The sequence below is a fragment of the Chrysochloris asiatica genome, unplaced genomic scaffold (genome assembly GCF_000296735.1).
Source record: "Chrysochloris asiatica unplaced genomic scaffold, ChrAsi1.0 scaffold00212, whole genome shotgun sequence".
Classification (NCBI taxonomy): Eukaryota; Metazoa; Chordata; class Mammalia; order Afrosoricida; family Chrysochloridae; genus Chrysochloris; species Chrysochloris asiatica.
In genome coordinates, this window is record NW_006408730.1 from 2,023,195 (window position 1) to 2,048,206 (window position 25,012).

The 25,012-nt window shown below is 39.8% G+C and overlaps 1 protein-coding gene across 2 annotated transcripts in view; it reads left to right on the forward strand.

Annotated features, from left to right (window-relative positions):
- UNC80 (unc-80 homolog (C. elegans)) overlaps positions 1 to 25,012 on the forward strand; it is a 306,407-nt gene that overhangs the window by 257,910 nt on the left and 23,485 nt on the right. For both annotated transcript variants that reach the window (XM_006872739.1, XM_006872738.1), the window contains exons 51-58: positions 2,902 to 3,102; positions 5,419 to 5,542; positions 6,505 to 6,630; positions 7,871 to 7,994; positions 8,788 to 8,994; positions 19,645 to 19,829; positions 20,396 to 20,561; positions 22,701 to 22,880. In XM_006872739.1, coding sequence (XP_006872801.1) covers positions 2,902 to 3,102; positions 5,419 to 5,542; positions 6,505 to 6,630; positions 7,871 to 7,994; positions 8,788 to 8,994; positions 19,645 to 19,829; positions 20,396 to 20,561; positions 22,701 to 22,880 — 1,313 coding nt within the window. The remainder of the gene's footprint in view (positions 1 to 2,901; positions 3,103 to 5,418; positions 5,543 to 6,504; positions 6,631 to 7,870; positions 7,995 to 8,787; positions 8,995 to 19,644; positions 19,830 to 20,395; positions 20,562 to 22,700; positions 22,881 to 25,012) is intronic.

The window sequence follows — 25,012 nt, forward strand, 5'->3', positions numbered from 1 at the left end:
AGGCTGTGCTCTTTGATCTTCATCAGTAAATGTTTTAAGTCCTCTTCACTTTCAGCAAGCAAGGTTGTATCATCTGCATAGCGCAGGTTTGTTAATGAGTCTTCCTCCAATTCTACGTGTGTCCTCATATAATAGAGCACAGGGGGCATAGTTATAGAAACTACTTAGACGTTGTACTTGTGGACTGATCTACTGGATTATAAATCCAGGGACCTTAGTCTCAGGTGGCATCAAGGTCACTGACAAACAGGCTTCATAAGTGTAGTGTTCCACATCACAGCCTGATGAGTAGCATCTGGGATCTTAAAAGCGTATGAGCAGCCATCTAAGAAGCTACTGTTGGCTTCCTGGCTTGGAGCAACAAATGATGAAACAAAACAAAGACTCAAGGTAATTAGTCCAAAGGACTAATGGCGCCCATGAACCACAGCCTTCTCTAACCTGAGACCAGAAGAATTAGATGATGCCTGGCTACCACTACCAGCCACTGTGGCCAAGACCACAATATAAAGGAGGCCCAGCCAGGGGTTGGGTAGGTACTGAAACTGGCTCTAACTTCACAGACAAGCCTACCATTTCAGGCTTGTGAACCACCCAAAAGGTGTCTGTAGTAATGAATCTTTTGAGAGCCCTTCCCTGCCCCATTTTTAAATGTCATTTATAATGACATCGTGGGGCTCCTGTTTTATAGTTTCATTTTGCTCTTATGTTTAGGTCATTGTTCTATTTTGAGTTAATTTTCCCATCTGGTGGAGGTAAAAGTCCAACTTCATTCTTTTGCTTATGGAGATCCACTTATCTCAACAATTGTCTTTGCAGCCTTGCCAAAAATCAGTTAGCCATAAATCACCTAGGGATTCCTAAACAGGTACAAAACAAATCACCCATCAATTTAATTCTGGCTCGTAGTAAGCTTGCACAGGGTTTCTGAGGCTGTAAATCTTTACAGGAGCAGGAAGCCTCATCTTTCTCAGAGCAGCAGTTGTAGTCCAATGCCTAACCTATCCAGTACCGAACCTATAGCATCACCAGGGTTCCTTTAAATACGTACAGGATTATGGAAAGGCAAACAGGGGTTACTGAAGTGTTGCAAAGAGAGTAATAAGGGAAGTGTTACCATTCTTAGGTTTGGCGTGGACAAAGGAAAGAAGTTGGAGTTCTTAGTGTCTAGACACTCGGGGGAGGCCCATACGGAGCAGGGCCCAGTACTCGAGGAGGGACTGTGCTGGTCTCAGACAGGTGTGATGAGACTGTTGTTACGAGTGCACAACCAGTGATGTCAAGACGGCCCACTTCTCAGCAGGATCCAGAAATCTGATTGCGTTTTCAGTATTGGCAACTTATTTTTAAAATTAAATACCAAAGATGTCACTTTGATGACTATGGTGTACCTGAAAAAAAAAAAAAAAAGAAGAAGAAGATGCCTTCAGTATGGGTTGCACCTAAATGTAAAGAAAACAAAAGTCCTCACCCCTGGACCAATAAGTAGCTTCATGATAAGTGGAGAAAAGATTGAAGTTGTCAAAGACTTCATTTTGCTCAGATCAACCATCAACACTCATGGAAGCAGTAGTCAAAAAGTCAAATGATGTACTGCATTAGCCAAATCTGCTGCACAAGACCTCTTTAAAGTGTTCAGGAGTAAAGATGTCAGTTTAAGGAGTAGGAGCCAAACTATGGTATTTTCAATAGCCTCATATGTATGTGAACGTTGGTCAGTAAATAAGAAAGACCATAGGAGAATTGATACATTTGGGTTATGGTGTTGGAGAATATCAAAAGTACCATAGACTGCTAAAAGAACAAACACATCTGTGTTAGCCTTAACAGCCAGGATGGCCACTCTTTGTCTCTCATACTTCAGACATACTTCAGATCAGGAGGGACCAATCCCTGGAGAAGCACATAATGCTTGGTGAAGTGGAGGGTCAGTGAAAAACAGAAAGACCCTCAATGAGATGGTGTAGCACATTGGCAGCTGCAATGTGCCAAAGTGTAACAATGATTGTTAGATTAGCACAGGACAGGGCAGTGTTCTGTTCTGTTGTGCATAAGGTCACTATGAGTTGGTACTGACTCTATGACACCTAACAACCACATAAGCTGGAACCAACTTGAGAGCTCTTAACAACAGTGGGCATTGAGGGATCCTGGTGTGGTGCTGTAGGATAATCACAGGACTATCGGGCTGTGAACCACAAGGTCAGCAGTTCGAAACTACCAACCTTTCTGTGGGAGAAAGATAAGGCTTTCTGCTCCCGTAAAGATTTACAGCCTCGAAAACCTTGTGCAGGGTCACTATGAGTCGGAACCGACTCCATGGTACTTAACAACAGCAACAACAACTAAGTGCAAAGTCAGTGGTTCAAACCCACCAGCCATTTCTTAGGAAGCCTATACAGGGTTGCTATGAGCCAGAACCAACAACAGCATGGGCATTGAGGGAGCTATAAAGGCACAAAACTTACTTAAGACATTTGATATTGGTGATTTTATTGTACATTAAACTTCAGGTTGTCTTATTTGTGTGTGTGTCTCATGGAAATATGTATACATGCCAGAAGTGCTGTTCCCTAGATATGTTTGGTCTGTCCTTAGTCCTCAATCCCTCCGAGTTTCCTCATCAAATGCTCCCTCATATTTATCCTCTGTAACATTCTATGATTCTCTGTTAACTTGTATGTACACATATTGTATTGGTATGTGTGAGAAGAGCTGAGAATACACACATAATGTATTGGTATGTGTGAGAAGAGCTGAGAAATGGAAAATGTTGAGAAGAGGGTTTTTAGTTCAGGAAGTTGATGTCTTGGGTGAAGGGTGATTAGCATGGTACCCTATGAGAAAACTCATTTTGTGGCATTTTGAGCTTCTTCTTACAAGAGCAAACAATCATTTTAGGTTGGCAGAAATTGCACATTCTCTTCTGAAGCTGGCACCCTATGACACTCAGACGATGGAGAGCCGTGGACTTCGTCGCTACATCATGGAGATGCTGCCCATTACTGACTGGACAGCAGAGGCAGTGAGACCAGCTCTTATCCTCATTTTAAAGAGATTGGATAGAATGTTCAACAAAATTCATAAGATGCCTACTTTGAGGTGAGATGGACTCCTGGTCAGCTGTTGATATTATAAGCCTCAAAGCTAGTACATGCCAGTTTTAAAAATATTAGATTGATCTGGAGTTGAATGAATAACTTGAAAGTTTTCCATTGGTATAGGTGGGTAGCTAATAAAGTGCATGGCGATATAAGTGTCAGGTTTTAGGTTTTGAGGAATTGCATTTTTTTAAAAAAAAAACACATGCATTTATCTCAAAAATTCTACTCATTTCTTACTGTCATGTTCCTCATGTGAAGCTCAGAAGAAATCCAATGAGTCTTCTTCAATTCTTTTTGAAGAAAGGGCAGGATATGTTTTATATATAAATCAATTAAGGAGAGAGAAAAATGAATTTGGGATCCAGAAACTATCATGTCTAGCATAGTCTTTTAGGCACTAGGATAGAGAAAAGCCAAGCTTTATGATAATTATCCAAGCAGAAGTAAAAAGGTCCCAGGACTGATAATACCTGTTTGTTATCTTTATTTTAAAACGGAATAATACTAAATGAACACTACGTCCACTTGTTCTGCATTCTGACCTGTAGTGTTTCTGTCAGTAGTCTTCTGAGGACACATATCTCTGAACCGGTCTGCCTGGAGATCTGACACCAATTTACACACCTATAGCCATAGTGAGCAGATCAGTTGATAAATGCTGATGAGCTTATGACCCCAGAAATTCAGTTTTAGTTAGTGAGAATATTTTCTGTTCTTTTAAACTAAAACTGAAATCAATATACTGTAATTTTTTTCCCAAGAATTTGTAGCACTTTGTGCTCAATTTGTCAGAATTTCTTCAGGTTTTAGCCTGTGCCTTTTATTTATAGAGCTATCAGGAGTCATTGAATTTATTTTTAAAATATGAAACATCTCATTTTGATAATTGAGGGTTTGTTCTCATATTCTTTTATACTATTATTACTAATGTCTGCACATTATTCTGTACTTATTTATTTCAGTGGAATGGAAATGTCTTTTCTTAAAACATTTCTATTTTCCTTTGAAATCCCAGTGGGATATTTATGTCATTGGCAAATGTCCAATCAGAGATTTATAGAAATTTGATTGGTTCAAAAGGATGTGTTAGAATCAGCTCTTTTCCCTAAGTAACTTGGTATCAAAAGGTATTAAGCATTTCCATAGGCTGACTCATTTATCATATAATTAAGTCTATTATAAAGAATATCATCCTTCCTAAAAATAGGAAATGTATTAAATACATACACTTAATTTGTTGTAGATAATTTTGGAGGGATGCATGCTGCGAATTGAGTCCTGGTGTGCACTGTAGGATAAACACTGAACTGCTAGCAAAAAGGTCTCTGTTCAAACCCAGCAGGCATTCCTAGGAAACCCTATACAGGGTCACTATGAATCGGAACCAACTCTACAGCTGACTCTACAACACTTAGCAATAACAATAGCATGCTGTGAATGTGGGTTTGGCTTGGATTTAACATCAGCTGTTCTCAGTTCACCAAAAGAAATGTTGACTTATTGGCCTGTAGATTGCTTCGGTGCCTTGCGCATCAAGGTTGTCAATATTTCCTCATTTATCAAATAAAATCAGTTTCATCACTCCAGATATTTCATTTTGATGAAAAATACAAGCTTGCATATTGTTTTAGGACAATGTATGAAAGTAGTGTTGGTATCAGAAAAACCAACCTGTTTATTGCAAAGATGAATGCTTCAGGACAAGGATAATTACAGATTGGATTGATTTTTATCAATGGAAATCCCATATTACCTAATTTGATTTTGCATATCAACATCTACACTACCATGGGAAGTAGCCAAAAATATCATTTCTTCGGAGTCAAGAAAAAGTGCCTCTTAAAAACACCATTTTGGAAGGAGTTCAGCCATAAATCTAATCAGTCTGATGTAAAGGTTAATGGGATCAAGTAGTCTGATTAAAAGATTTTAGAAATGCAGCCCATGGTCAGATTATTTCTACTATGAATAATTAACCCTGTGATGGGTTTTCTAAAATGGCAATCTCTCAAAGCTACAACCAGGGAACTGAAAATGCAACCCATTCATCATCTCTGTTTTTTCTTCAATAGATTTTGTCTCATTAGTCGAGTGGGGCAGGAGTGCTTTGCTACGTTTTCAGTACCTTCCTCCCCTCCCAGTGTGCTCTGTACTTTTGGAACAACATGGGTAAACCTCATCCCGTGTAAAGTACTTTGTTGTCTCAGACACACATCCTGTCTTAGATGGCGTCAGAATCATTGTCTCATTCACTTGTTTCAGACTGTCTCCAGAAGGGAGCCAAGCCGCTAATGGCTCCTATATTGTATTCCAGGCGACAGGTTGAGTGGGAGCCTGCCAGCAATTTGATTGAAGGGGTTTGTTTGACACTTCAGAGGCAGCCAATCATATCCTTCCTGCCTCACCTTAGGTCACTGATCAATGTCTGTGTCAATCTGGTGAGTAGCCAAGTGGCAATCTTATAAAACTTTGCAAAACTTAACTCTGCTATTGACTTCTCTGAATTGAAGATTTACAGGTCAACTACTTTGTGCCCCCACGTACCCATGAACACAGATGGCTCAGGTGATACTGAAAATAGTGAGGTACATTTCAAGGTAGTGCTTGGGGAGATCCAGGGGCCCCTCCCTGCATCAATGGGAATTGGTGTACTGCTTCCCATGCACTACTCTGACAATTCACCTCTTCAAGTTGCGCTGAGAGTTGAGGGCTGCTAGTTGGAGAGTGGGGTGGTGGAGCCTACACAATTGACTAGAAGTTGAGGGAGTCTGGTGGTGGGGATGAATTAAAACGCAGAGATTTGGTTTTTTTCTTTTTTTAAAAAAAAACGCAAAATGATACCATGAGTTGGCCAGTCTATGGTTTAAGTGAAGCAAAAATATTTTTTTATCATTTAAATAATATCTAGAGTCTGGTCCTGACAAGGTTTTGTACAATGTATGGAAACCATGTTAGAGCATTTCATTCAGTTGGATCTGCTGCTTAACTAGTTGAGCAATAAATCTGTAGTTGGAATGCCTAGTGCAAATAGAGCTGTTGCTATCATCATTGTTGTATTTGCTCCATCAAAGGATGCTGGCTGCATTCCCTCAAATCCACAGGTAAGTGAGTCCAAGCTCCTGATTAGCTTACTTTTCTGGATCATCTCTCATTATTTGCATAGTTAGTTATAAATAACATTCTACAAAACCTTGGCTGAATTCTGCGTAATGTTTGATCTGACTCCAGATATTACACACCTTCTGAAGAAGGCAACAAGAAAGAAAAGATGGAAAGTAACATGCCCAACCTTCAATTTTTGATTCATATTATAATTATTAGTATTGAATGAGACTCCCTTAATACAGTTGCATGAAATTGCAATAGTCAAGGCTGGTCATGTGCTCTGTTTGTATTTCAGGTGATGGGAGTGGTAGGACCTTCCAGTGTTGCTGATGGATTACCCCTTCTTCATCTCAGCCCTTATCTCTCACCACCTCTGCCCTTCAGCACAGCTGTTGTCCGGCTTGTAGCATTGCAGATACAGGTGTGACTGCCTTACCTGTTTGTCACGCTCATTAAGTTGTTGGTTGAGGCGCCAGATCATGGTGTTCTCTCTTTTTTTCTGCAAAGGCTGGGCAAAATCTGTGAGACACAAGTGTAGACAACTCCAAACTTTTATAGGTTTGGAGCTTTAGCCCTGAGCTTGGCCCTAAGTTGTACGTCTGTAATTCTTCTTGAGATCTCAAAAATAGCAGAGTCATTTAGTTCTTCCACAACCTCAGAACCCTCTTCATCATTTAAAATGGGTGCACACACCTTAAGAAAATAACGGTTCACAGATAATCAGCTCACAGTTGTTCATTGAAAGAGGCAGTAATATTCAAAGTCTGGTTTAAAATTGTTTTCAGAAAGAATTGCATATCAAATTCTTTCCAGTTCCATTACTAGACATTGAATATCTTAATTTTCTTTAATGATTGTGGGTTGAATATTGTGAGTATTTGTGTTTTTTTAACTCACATTTGTTTCTTTAAATTAAATTATCATTCCCAAGGCAAAAAAAAAAAAAATTGCAGAATGCCAATTTCCCTGCATATTTCCATGTGTTATCTAATTTTAGAGTGCAGTAAATCATCCAGAAGTTCTTCAGCCGGTGGAAATTGCACAATTGTTGTAAATGAATAACTGATTAACATCCATCATATGATAATCCAGCGTGGTGGTCTATCATGTCAAGACTGAGTAGATGGTAGAGGAGATGTAGTGAAAGCTGTAGTTACCATGCAGAAGAGAACCAACGGCATCCCTAAAGTGATACATTTTAATAATCTATGAACAAAAATCATTTATTTCTTCCTATATTGCTTATTGCTTTCTGGCTTGGAGAAGGCCATATGCAGAGGTCAGAGGACTTTTAAATAACTCCTAAATGGCAAGTTTTCATTTTCTTCCTTTTTGTCTTTAAAATATTTATTGATGGGGACATGGAAATATGGTTGTATTTTTATTACTTTTATTTGTATTCGTATCATAAGTATTATGATTTTTTCATGTAATATTCAAAATGTTGCTGTCTTTTTAGGTATGATAGCTCTCAATTATGTCACGCCAATGGCTAAGTATCAATTTTAAGCGGACCTTGTATGCTGCACAGATGACAATTGAACACATAGTTTACAGGAGTCACCGGCAGGGAGCCACCGTGTCCGTGATGCTGTGTAAAAACATACATACTAAAAGGGCGTGGAGGTCAATTAATCTTTCTTTCTATTATTGCTGCACAGGCTTTAAAAGAAGATTTCCCTTTAAGCCATGTGATCTCCCCATTCACCAATCAAGAGCGAAGGGAGGGGATGCTTTTAAATCTACTCATCCCATTTGTGCTCACAGTAGGATCAGGAAGCAAAGGTCTGATTAATTTAAGTAAAGGAAATTTATCATTGTTGTTGTGTCTTCTTAAATATCAGGTTGTTTATTTCTGTTTCCTTTTCCTCTTCAAAAGTCATCAATGAAGTTGATCTAAATAATTTAAACGAGGTTATTTTAGGAAATAGTTTTTCTTTCATTTCAGTTCAGCTACTCTGGGCTCCTTGGAAACCCTATACAGGGTTGCTATGAGTCGGAACCGACTCGACAGCACTTAACAACAACAACAACACCCTGGGACATCTCTGCTTCACATCTTAAAAGACACATTAAAATCATTGCAGTACAGCAACCATTGTTCTAATTAAGAAAATGGCCTTAGGTGAAGTACGATTAGAGGGAATTGGCAGGTGAATGAACTTGATAGCCTACTGCCAAAAGTTTAGCATAATTCCTGCTACTTGTCATTAAATTCAAATATTTTCTCATAATTTTTCCTTCATAGGGGAATTTTTCTTTTAGGAAAAGTTTATCTCAAATGTAAGGACAGTATATTATGCATACTTGAGCAGAGAAAAGAAAGGAGATTGAAATGGTAAGCGAGCTATATTTGGCTAAGAATCCAAGCCATCTGATGACCTATGGAGAAAGCAGGCAGGTGCCAGGGCCACTGACTGTCTATAGGAGATGCTGGATTTGGTGGGAACCCCATGGATTTCTAAGGTGTTCTAGTTTAGAATTAGGAAGAGAGCTGAATATTTCTATGTGTCCAATGTGGAAATCTACCTGGTGACTTGCTTTTCTTTTTGCTTCCATCTCCCAAACTGCCTCTCAGATAGCCCATGGCTGGAGCAGCCCGAGGTGCAGCTGCTGCTGCAAACAGTCATTAATGTGCTTCTGCCGCCAAGGATCATCAGCACATCCCGGAGCAAGAACTTCATGTTGGAGAGCTCCCCTGCGCACTGCTCCACCCCAGGAGATGCTGGGAAAGACTTGCGCAGGGAAGGGTTGGCCGAGTCCACCAGCCAAGCAGCATATTTGGGTGAGCTAGATATAGAATATTTGGGTGAGCTAGATATAGATATCGTTATTTATTTATATCACACACACACATCTTCATATACATATATAGTAAGTTAATGAGTCTCACCTTGACTCAAAACATTTTTATGAACCACTTGAGCAAAAAAGGAGTACCCTGACAAAAGAGCCGGTTTCTTTCAGTGAATATATGTCAAAAAATAAGCTATTTTCCTATCTGTGGTGCCTGGTTTACTTGGTTGTTTCTATAAGCGTGTCTGGGAATGAAAGGAAGGCATCTGCAGTAAGGATTCTTTCTTGCTGATTAAGTGTAAGATCACTAGTGAGGTTTCCTAGCTGTTTTCAGATCTAGACTCAGTCTAGCATACAGGGACACTGCATTGCACAAGTGGAAAAGCTCAGTGGTCTATCATCTATGTGACTGGAGTCCCTCGTGTTGGGCTATCCATACCCTGTGCAGCAAGATATATTATGCTGCCTACTAGCTATTTTTCTTCCTTTACAATGTCATCTTTTAATCTTCATTTTTATCTTCACTCTGGTAAGAGCAGTCAACATATTCTCCCATATGTTTGCCAGTTCTCTTCTCCCATTGACACCTACTTTTCCATTACTCTATCTTTACCTTTCACTTGGTTCTGATCCATTGTTGTTACTGTTAGGTGCCATCGAGTTGGTACCAAGTCATAGCGACCCAATGTACAACAGAACAAAACACTGCCCAGTCCTGGGCCAACCTAACAATTGTTGCCACACTTGAGCCCATTGATGCTGCCACTTTGCCAATCCATCTTGCTGGGGATCTTCCTCTTTTTCTCTGACCCTCCACCTTACCAAACATGATATCCTTCTCCAGTGACTGGTCCCTCCTGACAATATGTCCAAAGTATGAGAGATGAAGTATGGCCATCCCAGCCTCCAAGGAGCACTCTGGCTGCACTTCACCAAACACAGATCTGTTGGTTCTTTTGGCAGCCCATGGCACTTTCAATATTCTCCTCCAACACCATAACTCAAAGGCATCAATTCTTCTGCAGCTTCCTTATTCACTGTCCAGCTTTCACATGCCTATGAGGTTATTGGAAATAGCATGGCTTGAATCAGGTGCACATTAGTCCTCACTGACATCTTTGCTCTTCTACACTTTAAAAGGGTCATCCTTTTTAAGGTTTTCAGTGACTAAATATTTGGAAGTAGTTCATCACTCCTTCTTCCTAGTCTGTCTTCATCTGGAAGCTCATCTGAAACCTGTCTACCATGGGTGACCCTGATGGTATTTAAAATACTCATGCCATAGCTTCCAGAATCACAGCAACTCACAAGCCACCACAATATGACAAACTGACCGACCAATGGTGGGTTCTGACCCATGGAACCGTAGAAAGCCATTCTTTGACTCTCAATGCACTGGGCCATTTAGAAAAGACCACTCTGAAAGCAAGGAGCGCTGGCAGCAGGAAATCTCAAAAGGAAAAGTTGTGAAAAGTCTTAATCCATTAAAGCCAGAATGCTCCTTGGAAGCCAGGATGGCCAGACTTCGTCTCTCATACTTTAGACATAGTATCAGGAGGGGCCTATGTTTTTTGGAGAAGGATATTATGTTTGGTAAAGTGGAGGATTGGAGAAAAAGACGAAAACCCCCAATTAGATGGATTGGCACAGTGGCAGCAGCGACGAGCTTAAACAAGCAATGATTGTGAGGTTGGCGCAGGACTGGGCAGTGTTTCATTCTGTTGTGCATAGGGTCCACTATAAGTCGGTACTGACTCACTGGTACCTAGCAACAACACCAAAACAGATCTTGGTGGATAGTATAAAATGAAAGAAACAGATTGTTGGAGTTTTGAGTGTTTGGGTATTTGAACTGCATCATAAAGACATGTGTGTGAAAATTATGTGACTAACAATGAAACTGAAGGAGAAAAGAAAGGCTGCCTGAACACACGACTTAGTCATATAGGTGACTCAATAGCCCAGAACTGTAACTCAAATGAAAAAGTAACCCCAAAACCAAACTCATTGCCACGGAGCCAGTTCCAACTTATAGAGAGATGCTATAGGATGGAGGAGAACTACTGCAGAGGATTTCTGAGACTGTAAATCTTTAGGGGAGCAACAAGCCTCATCATTCTCCCATGGAGCAGCTGGTAGATATGAACTACCAACCTTGCAGTGGCAGCCCAATGTTTAACCCACTCTGCCACTAGGGCTCCTTATGAAAAGTAGGGCTCAAATAAAATCCAAACACTGAGGAAGAGCCCTGAATGACGTTTGCAATTGCACGTAGGGTGATAGAGCAAAAGGGCTTTACTTGTAAGAGAAGGACATGAGAAACAACTTGGGAAACAATTGTTTTCAATCCTCTCCACATTCTGCCTTTTGAAAGAAGTACCCTTGCTTATTTGGCCATGCTAGTTGGCCTCTGTTCCTTTTGTCTTTTTCTTTTACATTTACTTGGAACACAGACTTTCTATCCAGCATTGTTTTCTGTACTTTCCATGTATCACCATACTTAACCCTCACATCCTCACAACAATGAGAAGTAACATTGTCATCATTTAAGGAGTGAAGTAGCTGAGTTCTGGAAAGGTTGGGGAGCTTACCTAAAGTTACACAGTTCATAAGAAGCAGAACCACATTGCAAACTCAAGCCATCTGGCACCAAAGTCCCTGTTCTTGAGTCCCTTACTATAATGTCTGTGTGGTGGGCTGATGGAAGTGAAGGTGGGAAACAGAGATGTAGAGACCTAAAGAAGGTCAACAGACACATACCAGTAGAAAGAGAAGCTTTGCTCTTTGTTCGTTTGTCCCTAAGAGAGAGAAATTGAGATTAGCAATTGCTGTGAAAAGTGAGATTTTGAAGATGGAGATGAATAAGGAAGAAACTTAGATGATTAATATATATATTTGTTGTTGTTGTTGTTGTTAAGTGTTGTCAAGTCTTTTCCAACTCATAGTGACCCTGTATAGGGTTTCCAAGGAGCAGCTACTGGGTTTGTGGTTTGCAGTCCAGTGCTGATCCTACAGCACCATACCAAGTGTCCATTATATATATTCATGTATATAAACATACAAGAAGAATGGCATAGCATTCATTATCAAAAAGAATATTTAAAAGCCCATCTTGATGAACATTACCTATACTTATGGATGTTTGTTGTCGTTGTTGTTGTTAGGTGCCATCTAGTCAGTACCAACTCATAGCAACCTTATGCACAGCAGAATGAAACACTGCCCGATCCTGGGCCAACCTCACTATTGTTGTCATGCTTGAGTCCATCGATGCTGCTACTTGGCCAATCCATCACGTTGGGGATCTTCCTCTTTTTCTCTGACCCTCCACCTTGCCAAACATGATATCCTTCTCCAGCAACTGGTCCCTCCTGACAACATGTCCAAAGTATGAGAGACAAAGTTTAGCCATCCTGGCCTCCAAGGAGCACTCTGGCTGCACTTCTTCCAACACAGATCTGTTGGTTCTTTTGGCAGCCTATGGCACTTTCAATATTCTCCTCCAACACCATAACTCAAAGGCATCAATTCTTCTATGGTCTTCCTTGTTTACTGTCCAGCTTTCACATGCATATGAGGTTATTGAAAATACCATGGCTTGGGTCAGGCTTAGTCTTCAAGCTGACATCTTTGCTCTTTAACACTTATGGATGTAGTAGCTCAAAACACCAACAGAGAAGGAAGGAGTGTTGACATCAAGTATCAATCCTATCCCCTTTGTATACAGGGTAGATGTTGTTGTTGTTGTTAAGTGTTGTCAAGTCGGTTCAGACCCATAGCAACCCTGTATAGGCTTTCCAAGGAGTGACTGGTGAGCTTGAACTGCTTGCAGTTCAAACGGCTTTGCAGTCTGGCGCATTAACTTACAGCACCACACCAGGACACCATACAGGGTAGATGGGTACGGGCAACTTAGACATTGGCTACTGAAAATGAGGGGGCAATAAAGGCATGAAGTGACTGGCTTATAAGTTTTCAAGAGGGAGTTTAGTTTCAGAGTGTGCCACTGAATAGTTTTCATCTCATCTAGACAGGTCTGGTGAAAAGAGATAGGGATAAGAATCTTATGATTCAATAGTGAGTAATTGTTATCATGACTAATTGCAGCTGTCACAACTGTAAAAGTCAAAGTTTTGTAACAAAAAATGGGGGTGTAGTTAATCTTACAGTCCAGAAACAGAGGACTCTAGGACCATCAAGGGAGAAGAGCACAAACGGAATGTGGGACCTTATCCAGAGAAGCAGCAACACCAGAGGTGGAGGCAGAAATGTGGACATGGAAAGAGGGACCAGCTGAGGAATCTAGATTCATGGAAAGAGAGGACTGGGTGCTGGTGGCCAGGAGGCAGACTTGCAGAATGTGCCCTTTGGTTGTTTAAATTAATATATATGCCTGAGTGTTTCTGTGTATATCCTCCCCTTGCTCCAAAAAAAAATTTTTTTTAAACCCAGAGTGAATGGAAGCAAATACTGTTGAATTATGATGCACAGAGGGGACTGTAATCATTGCAATGAAACAATGGAGTAAAGCCAATGTTCTCCCAACTATCACTCAGTTCACAATAAAAACTTTATATATATATTTATATATATGTTGTTGTGGGTAAGTGCCATCGAGTTGGTTCCAACCCATAGCGACCCTGTACAGGGTTTCCGAGAAGGTAAATCTTTACGGGAGTAGAAAGCCTCATCTTTCTCCCGCGGAGCGGCTGGTAGTTTCGAACCACTGACCTTAAGGTTCACAGCCCGATTCGTAACCACTACGCTACCAGAGCTCCATATATATATATATCTTGAAATACAATGTTGTCTGTGGTATGATAATATCCATACCTACAAGGAAGAATAGTTAATACCACTATTATTCAAATTTACACATCAACCCCTAAAGGCAGTGATGATGAAATTGAAGTATTCTACCAACTACTTCAGTCTGAAATGATTTCTAAATGCAGTCAAGATGTATCGATAATTATTGGTGATTGGAATACAAAGGTTGGAGGCAAAGTAGTTACAAAACCTGGCCTTGGACCAGAAGTTGATTCTTTGAAAGAATTAATAAAATTGAGAAACCATTGGCAAATCTAACAAAAGATAAAAAGGAGAAGATACAATAAACACACATAAGAAACAATATGGGTGACATCACAACAGAAACAATAGAAATAAAAAGAATAATAATAGAATACTATGAAGAATTGTACTCCAATAAAATTGAAAATCTAGAAGAAATGGATAAATTTTTTAGAAAAACATGACCTAACTAATCTAACACAGACTGAAGTAGAAAACTTGAACAGACCTATAACAAAAGAAGAAATTGATTAGGTAATTTTAAAGCTCCCAATAAAAAAAAGTCCAGGTCCAGACAACTTTACTAGTGATTTCTATCAAACATTCAGAGAAGAGCTGACATCAAATTTCAGAACATAGGAAAAGATGGAAAACTCCTGAATACATTTTATGAGGCAAACATAACCCTTGTACCAAATCAGGGTAAAGACATCACTAAAAAAGAAAATTGTAGAGCAATATCCCTCATGAGCTTCAATGAAAAATTCTTAACAAAATCTATCCCCCAAAAATCAACAACATATTAAAAAATAATAAATCGTGACCAAGTGGGACTTATATCAGGGATGTAAGGATGGTTCAATATTAGAAAAGAAAAAAAAAAATCAGTGTAACCTACCATATAAATAAAACAAAGAAAAAGAACCAGACAATCATCTCAATAGATGCAGAAAAGATATTGACAAAATACAACATCCGTTACAGATAAAAACACTCAACAAAGTAGGAACTGAAGGGAAATCCTCAACATAATTAAGAGCATATATACAAATCCAATAGCTAGAATTACTCTCAATGGAGAGAGGCCAAAAGCATTACCTTTGCAAGCAGGAATCAGACAAGGAAGCCCTTTATCACCATTCCTATTCAATATTGTGCTGGAAGTCTTAGTGATGGTGGTGGTGTGCCATGGAGTCAGTTCCGACTCATAGTGACCCTTTATTGGGTTTCTGAGGCTGTAACCTTTACAGGAGCAAAAACCTCATCTTTCTACCACAAAGCTGCTGGTAGTTTTGAACTGCTGACCTTGAGGTTAGCAGCCCCACTCATAACCACTACACTACCCGAGCTCCTTGTTGGAAGTCTTGTTGCTGTTGTTGTTACATGCTGTCAAGTTGGTTCTGACCCATACTGACCTTGTACAGGGTTTCTAAGGAGCAGCTAGTGAGCTTGAACTATTGACCTTGCAGTTCAAACTGACTTTGCAGTCCAGCGCATTAACCCACAGTGCTACATCAGGACTCCTGTTGGAAGTCTAAGCTAGAACTGTATGGCAATAATGGGAAAATAAAGGCATTCAGATTGGCAAAGAAGAAGTAAAAGTTTCTCTATTTGCAGATGATATGATTCTATACATAGAAAATCCAAAAGACTCGACAAGAAAATTTATTGGAACCTATTGAAAGATTCGGCAAAGTGGCAGCATACAAGATCAAAATAAAAAACCAGTTGTGTTCCTCCATGCTAATCAAAGAAGTCCTGGCGTGATGCTGTGGGATAATGCACTGGACCACAAGGTCAGTTTGAAATGCAAGGTCAGAAATTCAAATTCACCAGTCACTCCTCAGAAACCCTACACAGCATCACTATGAGTCAGAACCAACTTGATGGTACTTAACAACAACATACTAATAAAGACAGCTCCAAAAAGGAAATTTGGAAAAAAAATACCATTTACAATAGCCACCCCCAAAATGAAATACTTAGGAATAAATTAACCCAAAAGACCAAAAGACTTATACAAAGAGAACTACAAAACACTACTACAAGAAACCAAAAGAGACTTTAAAAAAACAGAAGAATATACCATACAAATCAATTTGAAAAGTTAACATTATGAAAATGTCAACATTACTCAGAGAGAGCAATCCATAGATATAGTGTAATCCCCAGTCCAGATTCCAACATCATTCTTTAAAGAGATGGAAAAAAGGATCACAAACTTTATACAGAAAGGAAAAAGACCTCAGGTAACCAAAGTACTGCTTAAGAAGAACAAAGTAGGAAGGCTCTCACTTCCTGATCTCAAAATTTGCTACACAACCACAGTGGTCAAAACAGCCTGGTACTGGTACAGCAAAAGATACATAACTCAATGGACCAGAAATGAGAACCCAGGAGTAAATCCATCTACATACAGTCAGCTGATCTTTGACAAAGGGCAAAAACACATTAATTAGGCAAGAGATTATTTCTTCAACAAATGGTGTCGGCAAGACTGGAAATCCATTTGCAGAAGAATGAAATAAGACCTATAACTCACACCGTCAACAAAAACAAACTCAATGTAGGTGAAAGACTTCAATGTGAAATCTAGAACAATAAAGATCATCAACGAAAAAATGGACACATTTAGGGGCTCTAATGCATAAGGAACTCTGGTAGTGTAGTGGTTATGAATCGGGCTGTGAACCTTAAGGTTAGCAGTTCAAAACTATCAGCTGTTCCATGGGAAGAAGATGAGGCTTTCTGCTCCCGTAAAGATTTACAGCCTTGGAAATCCTGTTCAAAGTCTCTATGAGTCAGCACTGACTCCATGGTACATAACAACAACAATGCATGGCATAAATACACTATCAAACAAATAAAAAGTACACAAACATCAGAAGACAAAATAGAAGACTAGGACATCCTAAAAATTCGACATTTATTTGAATCAAAACATTTTGCCAAGAGTCAAAAGAGGTGACCCAGCAGAATGTGGAAATCATCGAACAATATCATTGAAATCACATGCAAATAAAATTTTGTTGGAGAAAATTAAAAAATGGCTGCAACAGAACATCCAACAGGAAACTGCCAGAAACTCAAGCTGAATTCGAACAGGACATAGTGCTAGGGATGTCATTGCTGATGTCAGATGGATCTTGACTGAAAACAGAGAATGCCAGAAAGATATTTACTTGTGCTTTATTGACTATGCAAAGGCTTTTGACTGTGTGGATCATGACAAACTATGGATAACATTGTAAAAAATAGATATTACAGAACACTTATTTGTGCTCATGAGGTACCTGTTCACAAACCAAGCAGAGTCATTAGAACATAACAAGGGTATATTGAATGGTTTAAAATCAGGAAAGATGTGTGCCAGGGCTGCATTCTTTCACCATTCTTATTCAATCTGAATACTGAGCAACTAATCTGAGAAACTGGATTATCTGAAGAAGAGCGGGGCATCAAAATTAGAGGAAGTCTCATTTAAAACCTGCAATATGCAGATAATACAACCTTGCTTTGGAGTCCTGGTGTGGCACTGTTGGATAAGCATTGGACCACAAGGTCAGTTTGAACCACAAGGCAAGTTTGAACCACAAGGTCAGTGGTTCAAACCCATCAGCCACTCCTCAGAAACACTATGCTGGATTGCGATGAGCCAGAGCATATTCAACAGCACCTACGAACGGCACAAACTTGCTTGCTACAAGTGAAGAGCACTTGAAACATGAAATACTTACTGATGAAGCTCAAAGACCACAGCCTTAGTCTGGATTGCACTTCAACATAAACAACAACAACAACAAAAATCCTCACAACTGGATCAATAAATGACATCATGATGAATGAGAAACAAATTGAAGTTTTCAAAAGACTTCATTTTCATTGGATTCACAATCATTTCTCATGCACACAGTAATCAAGAAATGAAATGATGTATTTCATTAGGCAAATCTGCTACACAAGACATCTTTAAAATTTTCATGAGCAAAGATGTTACTTTCAGGGTTAAGGTGTGCCTGATGCAAACCATAGTATTTTCAATCGCCTCATATGCATGTGATAGTTGAACACTGAGTAAGGAAGATAGTGGAAGAATTGATGCATTTGAGTTGTGGTGTTGGAGAAGAATATTAAAATATCAGACTACCAGACAAACAAATCTGTGCTTGAAAAAAGTACAGCCAGAATACTCCATAGAAGCAAAGATGGCAAGACTTTGTCTCCCATTGTTTTTGTTATTAAGTGCCATCGAGTCGGTTCTGACTCATAGTGACCCTGTATAGGGTTTCCAAGAAGCTGCTGGTGAGTTTGAACTGCCGACATTGTGTAGCAAACTGAAGTCAAGTGCTTATCCTATAGCACCACACCAGGACTCTGAAGAAGGACATTATGCTTGGTAAAGTGGATGGTCAGAAAAAGAGAGGAAGACCCCTAACGAGATGCATTGGTACAGTGGCAGTTCCAGTGGGCTCAAACATAACGATTGTAAGGATGGTGCATGGCTGGCATGGTTTCATTCTGTTGTGATGTATTGAATTATCTAATGTCTCTTCTAGCCATAGTCTATAACTCCCACCAAACATTTCTGCCCTGCTGGATCTGAGTAATAGAAGATTGGAGAAGATATAGATAGGCTGACACGATTCAACTGGGACTATGGGAGGAATGGTTGGTGCCATATTTTTGCAGTTTGCTTAGGATTCCTATGAGTTGGGACTAACTCAATGGTACCCTAAAAGCAACAACAACATAGAACATGATTTCCCCCTTGATGTGCTCTTAAGGCAGTAAAAGTACATTTGACTTTTGGCGCTTTTGAGACCATATCTTTTAGATACTGAGATGTGCCTTAAGCCATGACTAAGAAGGACCAGGTTCACCGTCTACTCCGCTGCATGGGAAGTGTTGGTGTGGCAAAGAGCTCCCATCATAATTTGTAAAATAGTTACAGTACTCTAGATTGCCCTGATACACTGCTGGAAAATCTGCTTCCTAAAAAATAAAGAAATATAGACTTTGACAGGGTTATCAGAACCTGAGTAAGAAAGAGATATTTAAAGAAATCCAACAGGGTTTAGTAAAAGGCATAATGTACAATTTGTATAAGGACAAGGAGCTCTGGTAGCGTAGTGGTTACAAATCGGGCTGCGAACCGCAAGGTCAGCAGTTCGAAACCACCAGTTGTTCCGCGGGAGAAAGATGAGGCTTTCTGCTCCCGTGAAGATTTACAGCCTTGGAAACCCAGTACAGGGTCCGACTCCCCAGCACATAACAACAACAACATAGTCTAATACATTAAATGGTTCCTTCTGGGAATAAGATTGAGAAGATAGGTTGGAAAGGGAAGAATTTTTTTTTTTTTTTTTTACTTTGTGTTCTGTATGGTTCAATTTAATTCCTAATAACAAGAATATATTATTGGAATGCTTAAAAGAAAAAAAAAAGGGGGGGATATAAGATTTTTAAATATCTATGTTTTAGCTTGGGATGTGACTGATATGCTTGAAAAGCCACAGCAACAACATTTTCAGAAAGCAATAGATTAGTTGCACATCATGTTTAGAAAACTTTTCTTTGCTCTATATTTTTCCAAAGCAATTAATGCACCTAAGATATTTGTGTCCTAATCAGAACCAAAACATGTTAATCCTAGAAATACTTGGCTTGATACATGGAACACATTGCCTCTGGAGTGTACATATTTTGCAAACACAGGGAAAGTGTAGAGACTGAGGTAATTGTCTAGCACGTTAAAAGTGTTGTGTGTGGGCTGCTGGGTATGGGCTACAATGTTCTACCAAAGCATACATTCACCGACTCACTTTTGTCTTTTCCTGACATGAAGCACTGAAGGTGATTCTTGTCTGCTTTGAGAGGCAACTCGGAAGCCAGTGGTACTGGCTGAGTCTCCAGGTGAAGGAGATGGCCCTGCGGAAGGTGGGAGGCCTGGCCCTGTGGGACTTTCTCGACTTCATCGTACGGACCCGAATACCCATCTTCGTGCTCTTGCGCCCTTTTATCCAGTGCAAGGTGTGGTGTGTGCATGTCCTTTAAACAACACCCATTGTTGCTGAGTCCATTCCAACTCCTAGCATCCCTGTAGGACACAGTAGAACTGCCCCCAGAGGATTTCTGAGGCTGTGGTCCTTATGGAAGGCGACTGCCTCATCTTTCTCCAGTCCTAAAACAACTAGCCTTCATTCAGGCGGGATTATACAGAAATATTCGTGGGATGTACTTTAGTTAGTAGAACCTGTTTTACCATACTATGACAAAAGCTTGATGTGAAAAACAACTCCAAAAAATGTATACCAGAGGATATAAGTTTACAATGAAAGTACCTTCACTGCCTTGGTTTTATTAGATTCTATAAATCGTTGCCTTCTCTATTAAAAAAAAAGACTGGCCAAATTGAATGACATGGAAGATGTTCTCCTTTCTTAAGTGACTTGACTGAGATGTATTTAAATAAACATAGGAGAGAAAGAGATTGTTCTATTACCTTATTTAATAACAACAATGAAGTAGGTACAACAATTAACCCATTTAACAAATGGGGAAATTGAAACCCTATAAATGTTATACCTTCTTTTCAGCTTCTGGCCCAACCTGCAGAAAATCATGAAGAGCTTTCTGCTCGTCAACATATTGCTGACCAACTGGAGCGGCGCTTCATACCACGGCCTTTGTGTAAGAGTTCACTCATAGCAGAGTTCAACAGTGAGCTAAAAATTCTCAAAGAGGCGGTGCACAGTGGATCAGGTGAGGATGCTTGGGGATAGGTATTTGATTTGTTTGACTGATGGTACTTATTATTATTATTATTATTGGCACAGTGGATCAGGTGAGGATGCTTGGGGATAGGTATTTGATTTGTTTGACTGATGGTACTCACAACCTATGGAGAGTCCCCTCTGTCCAATCTACCACTCTGTGGAGCTGTACACAAGTTCTGAGTTAGCCATTTTGGCATCGTGATAGATTTGACCAAGTGATCATGGTAAACCATGAAAGGTGAAATTAATTAGGTATCATAGGAGTTTGAGTTTTTCCTTTTCTATGTATTTTTTTCAATTCTCATTCTTGAATATTTAACTAAAAAACACACACACAAACAAAAAAACATCCCTTTAAATTCTTACCTTGGTTGCATTTTTTGTAAGAAGAAAGAGGACTCATATTTATTATTCATTGAGCATCTATTATTTGGTACATCATTTCACAGATTTTTCCCCCATTTAATCCACACAAATGCCTGCCTGAATCATAGTATCATAGTGGTGAAATAATTTAGGCATATAGAAAATGACAACAATGAAGGGATTTTTAGCCAGGTCTGCTGTTGTTGTTAAGTATTATGGAATTGGTTCTGACTCATAGGGTTTCCAAGGCTGCAAATATTTACCGGAGCAGAAGGGTATAAATTCACTAACTTTTCACAAATTGTGGGAAGGAAGTAGATTTAAAGTTGGCAGGTTTAGATGGCCTTTTTAAAGGTTGTCTTTGGTGTGCATATATTCAAAACATTACTGAGGAAGGAAAAGAAATTACTTTTGCCATTAGAGGGCAGTCATTTCCTATAGTAGAATGTTGTGTGTGGTGGAGGGGTGATTTGCAGATGATTTGTTAAAGACAAAAACACTGACAAGTACAATCTTGGTAAAATTCATATATGAGTACATTGCGCTTCGAATAGTCTACTTTATAATAACATAATCTAGCATAGAGCCAAGGAGTATTTCACAGGTGGTAATTGCTATGGTAAGGAGCTCTGGTAGCGTTGTGGTTACGAATCGGGCTGCTAACCTCAAGGTCAGCAGTCCGAAACTACTAGCTGTTCTGCGGGAGAAAGATGAGGCGCTCTGCTCCCGTAAAGATTTGCAGCCTCGGAAACCCTGTGCAGGGTTGCTATGAATCGGAAACAACTCCACGGTACTGACCAACAACCACAATTGCTATGGTATTTTCAACTGTCACATATACATATGCAATTTGGGCAGTGGATAAGGAAGACTGGAGAAGAACTGATGCATTTGAATTACAAAGTAGTCAAAGAATATTGAATATAATAGGCTGTTAGAACAAGGAACAAATCTGACTTGGAAGACGTACATCCAGAATGCTCTTCAGATGCCAGGGTGTCAAGACTTTATCTCACACATACTTTGAACATTATCAGGAGGACCAGTCCCTAGAGAAGGACATCATGCTTGGTAAAGTAGAGGATCAGTGAAAAAGAGCAAGACCCTCAATGAGATGAATAAGGACACAGTGACTGCAGCAGGACTCCAACATAACAATTGTGAGGATGGCACAGACCTGGGAAGTGTTTTGTTGTTTACTACATAGGGTCCCTATGGTCGGAACCAATTCAATGGCACCTAACAACAACAACAACAAATTTTTTTAGAAACGGAAACTAAGAACACTCTGTTTTGGTTTTATCTGTGGGATTTATATCAGACAACTTATTTACTATTTACTTACTCCATAAGCTTGTATCAGGTAAGGTACATTTCTCAGTGAAGACTGGTGAGTTTCTACAATTCAGGTAAAAATCAATTTGCATGTGACCAGTCTTGGACAAAGAAACAGAAAAGCAATAAGACAGCAATATCATGGGAGCATTTTGCATTGTTAGAGATATTATGTTCACACCAGGAAACAATTCAATTGTTAAGTACATCAACAATCAGGAATGATTCTTTGTATTTATTTATTTTAATGTCCCCACTTGTATTTACAACTTTACTCTAAAAAGCATTTGTCAGGGACACACTATTTAACAGATCTCTTCTGAAAAATACAAGTGTCAGGGAAGATTTTGAAACATTGGTTTTCTTCCAAGATCTTCACCATGCATTTCCTTTGGTCTCTTGCCATCCCTATCCCCACCCCTAGCCTACCAAGGGAAGACATCGATCAGTACTGTGGGCACCTCCACCTCTGCTTACCGCCTGAGTCTGGCCACCATGTCCCGCTCCAACACGGGCACTGGTACTGTCTGGGAGCAGGACAGTGAACCCTCCCAGCAGGCTTCCCAGGACACCCTGAGTCGGACTGACGAGGAGGATGAGGAAAGTAAGTCATTCCATAGAATCGGGGCAGGAGGCACTGCCATGTGATGGAAAGATTTTGGCCTTTTTCAGTTCTGATTCCCCAGTCGTTTTCACAAAAAAGGAATTGTGGCTGATTCCATGATTCCTAATGGCTGATCTTCTGTCAGTTCCTGGATATCCTTGGTCATTTGGAGGAAACTCAGGTAAAAAGTAAACCTTTAGTGACCTGGTGGTGCTATAGGATAAGCACTGGACTGCTAACCACAAGGTTGACAGTTCAGTCTCACCAGCTGCTAATTGAAAGGTTACTGTGAGTGGGAACCATCTCGATGACACTTAACAGCAACAACAAAATTTTGTTTGAATCTATGTATCTAACCATTTCCACTAACTCATTTTAATTGTGGTTAAATAAAAAGAAAGCATGTATTACCCCTTTGTCCTGGACATCTTGCTTAGAGAGTGACTCCATTTGGGCAAAGAATAAGCAGTGCATATGCTCAGGATTCAGCAAGTCCTGGTGTGGCACTGCAGGCTAATGTGCTGGACCACAAGGTCAGTTTGAACTGCAAGGTCAGTGGTTCAAGCTCACCACCAGCTGCTCCTTAGAAACCCTATACAGGGTCGCTATGAGTCGGAACTGATTCGACTTAACAACAACCACAACATATGCAGGACTCAGAACAGAGCAGTTGGTGGTTCCGGCCAGAATGTAAACCAGCAGGCTATTTTGAGAAGATACAATAGTGTAGTGGTTACGAATCGGGCTGTGAACCGCAAGGTCAGCAGTTCGAAACTACCAGCTGCTCTGTGGGAGAAAGATGAGGCTTTCTGCTCCCGTAAAGATTTAAAGCCTCGAAAACCCTATTCAGGGTCGCTATGCGTTGGAACTGACTCAATGGCACTTAACAACAACAATCCAAATTTAAGTTTCACGAGTCCACAGTGACTGGTAAGGCCTGGGAGCTTTTAATACACATGCTCAAGATTTTTTGTTACAAAATAAGGGAACATTGAGTTCAACACTCCGTATGTATGCTTAATAAGAGGAGAACTTTAAAAAGTATATATCATTTAAGGGTGTTTTTTGTTTTGTTTATTCCAAGACAGATTTGTTCTTCTACTTTTCATATTCTTCTTGAACACCATAATCTAAAGACATCAATTTTCTATGGTCTTCTTATTCATTATCCAGCTTTCAGAGAGCGTTTCAGAGTCTCTCCTAACATTTATTATTATTATTATTATTATTGTGAACTGAGTGACAATTTACATGGGAGAACATCAGCTTTACACCATTGTTTCATTGCAATGATCACAATCTCCTCCATGCATCATCCTTCAACAGTATTTGCTTCCATTCCTATTGGTGGTTTGGGGATTTTTTTTTTGGTGGGGGGGGGTAATGCACACAAAAACATTCAGGAATATATAATCATTTAAACAACCAAAGGGCACATTCTGCAAGCCTGTCTCCTGGCCGCCAGCACCCAGTCCCTCTCTTTCTATGAGTTCAAAGTCCTCAGCTGCTCCCTCTCTCCATAGCCCCATCTCTGCCTCTATCTCTGGTGTTGCCGCTTCTCTGGATAAGGTCCCACATTCCGCCTGTGCTCTTCTCCCTTGATGGTCCTAGGGTCCTCTGCTTTTGGACTGTAAGATTAACTACTTCCCCGTTTTTGTTACAAAACCTCTACCTTTACATTTCTGACAGTCGCAATTAGTCATGATAACAGTTACTCACTACTGAATCACAAGAAGCCTATCCCCATCTCCTTTCACTAGACTCATCTAGACAAGATGAAAACTATTCAGTGGTGACTCTACCCTCCCCTGCACACTCTAAAATTAAGTTCCCTCTTGAAAACTTGTAAGCCAGTCACATCATGCCTCTATCACCCCCTCATTTTAGGTAGCCAGTGTCTAATTTGCCAGTCCCTATCTACCCTGTATACAGAGGGAATAGGATTGATACTTGATGTGAAGACTCCTTCTCTCTCTGTTGGTATTTTGAGCTGCTACATCCGTAAGTACAGGTCAAGTTCATCAAATTGTATCAATTTACACTCATTTCCTTGATCAAAAAAAAATTTTTTTTTTAATTCCTCTAGTTGAGTTCTAGAAGAATTAAAAAAAAAAAATTATGCAGAATGCATC